The following is a 10096-nucleotide window of genomic DNA, read 5'->3' as shown; positions in this document are numbered from 1 at the left end:
GTTGAGCTATAGGTGCCGAGCCGAAAGTTAGTAATTTAAATCCTTATCTGTTGGGCAATACCTGTAGCTCAGTGGGTAGGGCGCCAGCCACATACGCCAAAGTTGGCAGGTTCAAACCAGCCTGGGACAGCTAAAGCAACAATGACAACTGCAACAAAAAAAATAAGGCACTGTGGCGGGTGCCTGTAGTCCCAGCTATTTGGGAAGGTGAGGCAAGATAATCACTTAAGCCCAAGAGTTTGAGGTTGCTGTGAGTTGTGACGCCATGGCACTCTACCAAGGGTGACGTAGTAAGACTCTGTTTCATAGAATAAATAAATAAATAAATCCTCATCTGTACTGCAGGACAGATGCAGCACTGATCCTACAGAACGGTGAGAAATACAGCTGCTTTGCCCAGTCCTTCCCTGCTCTCCCAGGCTGGCCCTCCTGGTCGGCCATCCCCACATGTGAGCCAGACAGGCCATTTGAATGACCACCCTCCACAGCTCCTGTTCTCCAAACACACGATGCTCCAGGGAGATAGTAAGGAGCATTCAACTCTGACAATCTCTTCCAAAGGACCACAGAAGCAGTAAGCTTAGAGGCCACTGTTACCTGACAACAACTGATCTGTCACCTCTAAGATAGTTCTCACCTTCTGACTAACTCATATAGGCTCATTTTTACTATTCCACATCTTTTTTCAAGGAAATTTCATCTGGGAACACCTAAGAGATAGACAACTGGATTAAATTATCTTTTATACAGATTGAAAACAATCATTTTTAAGAGTTTAGAGGCAAGGAAAAGATTAGAAGTAAAAAAAAAGTTTACTTGGGGAAAAAAATGTCAGCTTTGTTCTTTAGAGCCTAAGGCAAAAAAAAATAGGGGCTTCTGGGCTGGCTCTCTATGACAGCAGGAGATGGGAGCAAGGACTTGACAGATGGCACTACAGAAGGGCTTACACAAGCTAAGCTCACAAAGGCTCACACATGTTGCTTCTCTAAGGCTATCCCTGAAGGACATTTGACAAATCGAACCACTAAGTTTCCCTTAGAAAAAACAATCAGACACTTTCTTTCTTTTCCCCTTTCATCATTATAAACCAACCACAATCGACAATCAAGGCTTCTTCTGCTGGCTGGGCAATCACAGCCATCCCCAGTCTCTTGACAATGGAGTTCATTTTACCAGAGTTATCAGCTAATAGACTTAATCATTCTGTTGGTTGGTATGAGGAGAAAAATCTACTTCTTTGAGAATCTCATGCAGTACAGCACTCAGAACAGAAGGATCCCAGCCACTGGGTGTTCCACAAGCCCTACTGTGCCTAAAAGGAGCAGGCCTTACACCAGGGCCATGCAAATTCAAGGCCCGAGGACGGGGCTCTCTGGGATTGACTGAGAAATCCAGACCTCTGATGGCGCCCTGGAGGCAGGGCGGGGCTGGCCCTGGCTTGGGGGCCTGCCTTCCTTATGCATGTCCAACAGGCTTGCTTCTACAGTTTCCCTTAGCACTTTTTCATAGCAGTTTTAGCAACTACTGCCATTTCAATATAATACCTCAAAAATTACTGAAGAACACTACTTTTGAGGAAAGTATTAGAAGCAACTGAACATCCTGCCCCTCTCAGCTGTCTTTCTGCTCCTTTTAGGCTCCTGAATGAGGTGCCTGGCTTCCCTCACAATCCTGTCTTACCCCGCCTGAGTAGTAAACTTGAAGGCCAAAAAACTCCTCCAAGGCAAGGCTGTGATGTCAAAGGAGCTCTAGAAAGTTAACTACAGACCTCTCAGTACGAAATACCTATTCCAGCTAAAGCTGGAGGGCATCTGATTTTCCTTTGAATTTCAGAATACTACTCCCCAAATGGGGGAATGCTGAGGAATTGGAGCACAGTGTTTTAGAGAAATCTGGCTGTCCCTTTACAAATAAACAGACTCTAGCATTCAACCTACTAAAGACCTTGAATTTCATGAAGTCAATGTGACCCCCACCCTTACAGGTTTCTCCATGCCCTTCCCCATACTCTACCTGCCCATTCGCGGTCCCCAATGATGATTCGATCACAGAGATCACACACGTGATAACTTCTCTTGTTCTCAGTTTCACTGTATGGCATACTTACTGGAGCAGCTGCAGGCTTGTGCCCCTGCAAGAACAAGGGTAGGGGAAGCATTCCATTCAAAGACATCTGGATATAATTCTTCAATATTAAGGGGAATGGGATTTTCCTAAGATTCCTTTTTCTCATCCCAGAGAGTAGGTGAACTGTGAACAGATTTTGCCAACAACCTTTCTAAATATGAAAGCAGAAATGCAACTCCAGTTACCTAAAAGCAGCAAACCATTCTTCTATATTCCATGGAAAAGGATTGATTCCACAATATAGCAATAATTAGCTAAGGAAAGTGCTCTGAAAACCAGACAAAAGACTGTACCATAATTAATAATCACCTGGATGAAACTTTGCACGATTCCAAGAGCAGGTTCGAGAACAGACTCCTCCCACTTTGAGACATCAGATACCTCTAAGCCATATACAGGGGGGACACTGGGGCCAGGTCCTAACGGTAACAAAGAAAAGCTGTGAGACGTTGGCCTGTAAGACCCAATCTATTCTGCTCCCAGGACTCTAAAATCCTCAAGCGAAATACACAGGACCAAAAGAACAAACACTCTGCCATGCCGTTTATTTTAACCAGAAACACAGAACCACAATCCAAGAAAGACCTGGAAGTTTAACTGGTCTGCAGCCAATAAGCCTAGCTGTATAATCTGGAGACTAAAGTGCAGGATCTTCCAGATCAGTCAGGGAACCAGAATAGAGTAACAGCTCTAATTACCACTGTGTGGACTACAATATAAAGATAGCAAACTCACTGTAGGAAGAAGTAAACTAATGCTTTAAGTGCCTGTTTTTTGTTTTTGTTTTTTGAGACAGAGTCTCACTATGTCGCCCTTGGTAGAGTGCTGTGGCATCACACTCACAGTAACCTCAAACTCTTGGGCTTAAGTGATTCTCTGGCCTTAGCCTCCCAAGTATCTGGGGCTACAGGTGCCCACCACAACGTTGGGCTATAAGTACCTGTTCTTGGAAAGTTATCTGGAGAACACTTAGAGAACTAAAAATAGACGTGTCATTTGATCCTATAATTCCTCTGCTAGGTATACATCCAGAAGAACAAAAATCACACTACAATAAAGATATTTGTACCAGAATGCTCACTGCAGCCCAATTTATAATTGCTGGGTCATGGAAGAAGCCCAAGTACCCATCAACCCATGAATGGATCAATAAATTGTGGTATATGTACACCATGGAATAGTACACAGCCATAAAGAAAGATGGAGACTTTACCTCCTTCATGTTTACATGGATGGAGCTGGAAAATATTCTTCTTAGGAAAGTATCTCAAGAATGGAAGAAAAACTATCCAATGTACTCAACCCTGATATGAAACTAATTTATAGCTACTACAGGAAAACTATAACCCAATTTTAGCCCAAGAATACAGGGTAAGGGGAGAGGGAGGGGAGGGGAGGGGGGGAGGATGGGTGGAGGGAGGATGATTGATGGGATCACACCTTTAATTTATCCTATAAGGGTACATGTGAATCTTTCTAAATCTAGAATATAAATGTCTTTTTTTTTTTTTTTTTGAGACAGAGCCTCAAGCTATCCCCCTGGGTAGAGTGCCATGGCATCACGCTCACAGCAACCTCCAACTCCTGGGCTCAAGCGAGTCTCCTGCCTCAGCCTCCCAAGTAGCTGGGACTATAGGCGCCCGCCACAACACCTGGCCATTTTTTGGTTGCAGCCATCATTGTTGTTTGGTGGGCCTGGGCTGGGGATTCGAACCCGCCACCTTAGGTGTATGTGGCTGGCGCCTTAGCCGCTTGAGCCACAGGTGCCGAGCTGAATATAAATGTCTTAACACAACAACTAAGAAAATGACATGAAGGCTACGCTAACCAATTGGATGAAAGTATTTCAAATTTTATGTAGAAACAACACACTGTACCCCATGAGAGTATTAATGTACACAGCTATGATTCAGTAAAAAATAAATTAATAATAAAATAACTGGGAAAAAAGGGAAATAAGTGCCTGTTGTAAGTTCTATATTATCCAGAGTGATGGCACTCTGTGGCAAGAGAGTTTGCAGCTTCCCTTAGGAGCAGACAGTAGTCTCAGGCTTGTGTGCATCCCTTCAGAAGCACACTTCAAACTCCTTGACAGCATGCTGATAATCACAGGCTGGGAGGAGATCACAGCATCAGCCAATGAGCTGCTAAATCTGACAACTAGAAAGAAGCCTTGGAACTACATAGTTGGTTTTAAGAACCAGATCTAGAAAGTATTCAAGAAACACCCTCTGGTGAATACTTCCGAATGGAGATGAGACTGGAGGTAGCAAAGAGTACAGCTTACAGGCATTTCACCCATCTCAGCCAACCATGCTGCAAGAGTTTAGTCTCTGCTGGTAGCTTCTCCAGCCTACAGACACACTAAATTGCTTCCCACAGCTAGTTTAAGTCAGTTGCCCAAAGGCAAAGAGCATCGCCCCAAGGACAAAAACATAAAAGGCCTTGGGATGCCAACGGCTGGCAGGTGCTAGCCTTTTGCTTATGCCAACCACAAATAAGATTCTTCATAAACTGGACTAGGCTGCACCTGCCACCACATGGAAAGGTGAGACTGGGATGGCGCAGGCAGCATCCACAGCACACCTGGCCTTGGCTGAGCTCTGCACCTGTTTCCAGGCCACTCTACATTTTCCTTTCTCCTCTAAGCCCTTTGTTGGGCTTCTGTGCCCTGTCTAAGCACCTTTCAACAAGTTCTCGGCTCCCAGCTGCTATTTCTGGCTTGTGTCCAAGGCCAAGCTGGAGTGGGGAAGTCCCTCTGGCTTCCTGCCAGAACCATATCCCAGCAGACCAGCCTTGGCCAATTGCATGCAGCTCCTGATTTACAGAGCAGCTGTGCCTTTCACTCTAGCGCCAGGACTGGGCCGGCATACACACGAAGGAGGAACCAGCACATGACACACTATGCCATCAACTCCTCTTGCCTTGGACATGGAGGGGTTATTGTGGCTTTACCACAGGAGGAAGTTCCAAATTATTACCAAAAAAAGCCTTTTGTTACAGACTTACTGTCAGGCTTGGAGAGAAGAGACGCTGTGTTAGAAATGGCAGTACAGTACTGAATTTCAACATTAGCTGGCACTAAGACTTCTATCGACCGGGGCAAACAGAGAAAGCTGGATAAGCACAAGACAGTGTAAAGAACCACACTGGGAGGTTCCGGCAGAGAGGGGGAGGTAGGGAGAACATCAGCGATCTAGTGGTCAGCAGCACAGATCAAGTGTGTTATCTTCAGAGGCCCTAAGGAGCAGGAGTTCAGCGGGCCCTGCCTTTAACTGAGGGCAGAAGGCTACTGGCAAAAGGCAAACATGGGAAGATTCAGAAGCATATGAAGAAAGCACTGCCTGTTAGCTGGGGGATGTGGGACAAGTTATTTAACTTCTCTAGGCCCTCACTTTCTTATCTATAAAAATAAAATAAGACATAAAAAAATTTTAAAAAAGAAAAGCATAAGACCTACTCAAAGGCTTAATAATATATGAATAACATCAAATTTAGTGCCAAAGACAACAACAGTAAAGGGTCAATGAATGAGAAGGTCCTTTCCTTTCCCTTAAAAGTGCTATTCAATAGAAGTTTCAGTTTGAACAATCTGAAGCACCATGTACATGACCCACAACTGGGTCTCACTCAGTTGTCCGGGCTAGAGTGCAGTAGCATCATCACAGCTTACTGCACCTACAAAATTCTGAGCTTAAGCCATCCTCTTACCTCCATCTCCCAAGTAGCTGGGACTACAGGCACACACTAAAAGGCTGGTCTCAAACTCCTGGCAATCTTCCTACCTCAGCCACCCAAAATGCTGAGATTATAGGTATTAGCTACCACACCTGGCCTGTTTCGTCTTTTTATACCACTCACCTGGCCAAAAAAACCACTATAATTAGGAAATTCTCCCTATAGAAATCTGACTGCTCTTCAGGTACAAAATTGAAGCTGAAATCAGCCTTGAACAACAATTCTGCTAAGACATTGCTATTTTGTTCTTCTCTGTTTGCAGTCAGTACCCATCTATTCAAGATATAAGACAAGACTCCTCTATGGAAACGTATTTTTTTTTTTCTGAGACATCACAAGAAAGTATCCCTGGATATTCATTTATGCCATTCACCCTCTCCCCAGTCAATCTTAGAATATTTCCAGAAATAGTTCATTTTCTGGGTGAACTGAGGAGATCTATATTCTATTGAAGAAAGACTGAAGGATTAAGAGAAATATAAGACTTACTGCTCAAAAAACGGTTTTTAACCCATCGATTTTGCTTCCGGGCATATTTCTTAGTTACTTGTTTTAGAGCCTCAATACCTGAAAGATACAGTAGATATAAGAACACCTAGTAAGCACTCTTCACCCTGCAGAGAAGCAGGCCCTCCCAGCCCAGCAGAAAAGAAAATTGGCCACTGCAGCCCAATGTTAGACATGGTGAATGAAAATTTTACTTCTGAGCTGACAGCTACTTCGTACTCTTTTAGCCTCAGCTCTTTCTCAGACCATACCAGCAGGGTACTCTGTCACCCAAGGATGTCCAAGACTAGATGGAGGAATTCACACCTTTCTTTAGAAGCTCGTTACTAGTCTCTGGTGTGCATTTTCCCTCAGTGATCAGGTACTCGTGAAATTCCTTGAAGCCAATTGATTGGAAGATACCATGTTGATAGTCCTGGCTGGGAACAGGAGAGCATCAGCAGATGAGCCATTGCTTCTGCAAGCTAGCAGGGGCCTTGAAGATGATCTAGGTGAGCCATTTTATTTCATAGATGAGGAAATTTAGGTTCTGAGCAGTTAATAACTCTGAAATTCTCCTCTTCCCTACCTACCAGCTCTTAGGTTATTTCCTTGGAATGTCTGAAAGATCAGAAAAATACAACTATCACAAGTACACCAAATGTCCTTCCAACAAGTCTTGCCAGTGCCAAGGACAAAGATCCAAAGCCTATTACGTCTGTGGTCATTCAACTATAGTCAAGACACAGAGAGTAGGTCAGAGTAATAGCCAAATGCTCACCTGTTTTCCGAAATCTTCTTCTGATTATAGCGTCTATGAAAATTTCTTAGTTCTTCCAAGAGCCCAGCATTAAGCATGTTGTCCACCCTCTTATCCAAGCGCTCATCTAGAACTTGAAATAAATCAGCCCATCAAACCAGCAAGCATGTTGTAGATGCCTACTGTACACTAATAAGGTAAATGAACAGACTGCCACACCAATGAGAATCTGTCCAAATGGAAGAAAGGATTCAGATTCCAGATTGTATAACAACTCACATTACACTTACTCACACTTAAGATTCTGTGGCCTACTAAACAAGAATGACAAGTGCAACAACAACAAACAAAAAAATAGCCAGACATTACAGAGGGCGCCTGTAGTCCCAGTAATAGAGGCAAGCGAGTCGCTAAGCCCAAGAATTTGAGGTTGCTATGAGCTGTGACACCACAACACTCCACCAAGGGTGACATTGTAAGACTCTATCTCAAAAAAAAAAAAAAGTAGCTGAGGAGGACTGGGAGTGGTGGCTCAAGCCTGTAATCCTAGAACTCTGGGAGGCTGGGGCCAGTGGATTGCTTGAGCTTATGGGTTTGAGACCAGCCTGAGCAAGAGCAAGACCCCATCTCTACTAAAAAAAGAAAAAAATGAGGTAAGAGGATCACCTGAGCCCAAGTATTGGGGGTTGCTGTGAGCTATGATTCTACCTAGGATGACAGCTTTTGAGACTCTGCCCTCCCCCCTCAAAAAAGAAAGAAACTTTAATACAATGTCATTCTAAATATATTCTGAACTAATACATCAGACAAAGTAGCAAAGTTTGAGAAGTCATAATTATTCAGATAGGGTACTCAAATAGAGCTTTATCGTGAGTCAGATACCATTATTTTATGCTGAATTCTACTAGTTTTTATTTATAAAAATTTCATTTTTATAAATGAACGAAAAAACTTCGTTCTATACATATAAGGCAGATTAATTTAACAAATTTTCACCATTTCTTTTTTTTTTTTTTTTTTTGAGACAGAGCCTCAAGCTGTCCCCCTGGGCAGAGTGCCGTGGCATTACAGCTCACAGCAACCTCCAACTCCTGGGCTCAAGCGAGTCTCCTGCCTCCACCTCCCAAGTAGCTGGGACCACAGGCGCCCGCCACCACAACGCCCGGCTATTTTTTGGTTGCAGCCATCATAGTTGTTTGGCGGGTCCGGGCTGGGGATTCGAACCCACCACCTTAGGTGTACGTGGCTGGCGCCTTAGCCGGTTGAGCTATAGGCACCGAGCCAAATTTTTACCATTTCAATTATGCTTTTCTACATCTCCACCAATGCTACTTCTCAGCCTACAACAGTTTCCTATCTTTCTAAAAAGTTGGTGTTTATTGAAGATCGACCATGTGTCAAACACATTCTGAGTACTTTCTATTAATTCATCTAATCCTCAATGAACCTATGAGATATGTACTGTTATTATTATCTCTACTTTATAAGAGAATTTGGGCACACTTTCAACTCACATAGCTAAAAGATGGTAAAGCAAGAATTTGAAATCAAACAGTCTGCCTCAGAGCCTGTGCTCTCAATCACTACTCTAGACTGCCTGTCCACATAATCATCTCATCTCTCCAGACCTCACTCATAGGTTACCATTGTAAACTGGTCCCTGATGCCCCTGGAGAACATTCATCATCCCTTTTCTGTGGCCCCACAGCACTCTGAATATATATCTCTAGCCTAGCATTTATCACAGTAGTATCTGCTTCCTCATCTGTCACCCCACTAGACTCGAGCTCTGTAAGAGAAGTCTCTTATTCATCTCTGAAACCCAAGTACTATGCAGAATACTCGATGCTTCACTGAATGTTTGCTAGATGAAGAAGTTACTACCATCATAGGGTATTATTTTATTTTAGCAACAAAATGCCATCAGGCTAGCTAGCTAATCATCATAGAGACTCTCAGGCCTATTGCTTCTAGAATAATCAGTGATCCAGCCTCTAGCCAGCCCTGGGATCAGACCTCCTTCCACAGGAAGACTCCTTCCCTTTTCTCCTTTGGACCTTCCTTGGGTGGCAGTCTCCTTCCCATTGCATCATACCCCACCACTCTCTTATCCTAGTGCTAGGGCTATCCTTCTTCCCTTTCCAGACAGACACTGAAGGGAATGGCACTGCACCTAAATTAATAAATAGTGATAATGTTAATAAAATTCATAGCTTATACTTGTTTAGTGCTTATTATGAGCCACTCATGGTTCTAAGCATTTCATATATAATAACTTGTGATTCTAAGTTCTATCTCAAGATAGACTCAAATGGCTTTTACCTATTTGGTCAGCATGAAGCCAAAGAATGCAAGGATTGGGGAACTTCAGTGGACCTCCAAGGGGACCACCACCTTCCTCTGCATGTTGACGGTGCAGAAATTCACTGTGAGAGATGCCAGTTTCTTCAAACACTTGTAAGCTCCTAAGTCATTTAAAAGGGGAAAGAAGGGACACAGGCATAAAAAAACACTGGGAAATACTCATTCTCAAGTGAAACAAGGAGAAAGGCTGTTTACTACAGCAATACTCATTCTCACTTTCACTGCATAAATCCCAGAAGACATGAAGGACTGGGGTTACTCTAATCCTACAGCTACTCAGAAAAGGGTCCTAAAGAAAACTTTAGGTAAAGTAAGAAATGATACTATTTTTCTAAACATACATCAATTTTCCGGAGATCAGTTTAATACATTCAGAAACAGGTTTCTTTTACACAAACAGAATGGTACTCACTCACTTTCAGGTAAGCATAAAAGAGCTTGCTTGGGACACTTTGTTACAAGCCAACAAGTCTGGTCTTGCTGGCATGCCTTTCCCACAGTACAAAAAGTATGTCGTGTATCCAGCTCATCAGCTTTCTTTTAAATTATATCTAAAATTAATGAGGAATGCTTCTGGCTAATCCAGTATTCTACTGGCAGAAAGATCTCTGAAAAAGGAAC

General features: G+C 43.2%; 1 protein-coding gene across 2 annotated transcripts in view; it reads right to left on the bottom strand.

Annotated features, from left to right (window-relative positions):
- The window catches only part of TRIT1 (tRNA isopentenyltransferase 1), a 48209-nt gene that overhangs the window by 1800 nt on the left and 36313 nt on the right, over positions 1-10096 (bottom strand). Inside the window, exons 5-10 of one of the 2 annotated variants that reach the window (XM_012810898.2) lie at positions 9434-9576; positions 7133-7244; positions 6679-6791; positions 6355-6432; positions 2437-2546; positions 2014-2131 (exon numbers count right to left, since the gene is read on the bottom strand). In XM_012810898.2, the coding sequence (XP_012666352.1) occupies positions 2014-2131; positions 2437-2546; positions 6355-6432; positions 6679-6791; positions 7133-7244; positions 9434-9576 (674 nt within the window). Of the gene's footprint in view, positions 1-2013; positions 2132-2436; positions 2547-6354; positions 6433-6678; positions 6792-7132; positions 7245-9433; positions 9577-10096 lie in introns of those variants that run through there. The other variant, XM_023518685.1, reaches the window with a different exon arrangement.

Source organism: Otolemur garnettii, unplaced genomic scaffold (genome assembly GCF_000181295.1).
Source record: "Otolemur garnettii isolate 467f Iridium unplaced genomic scaffold, OtoGar3 scaffold00144, whole genome shotgun sequence".
Lineage (NCBI taxonomy): Eukaryota > Metazoa > Chordata > Mammalia > Primates > Galagidae > Otolemur > Otolemur garnettii.
This window is presented reverse-complemented; position numbering and strand designations above follow the sequence as displayed.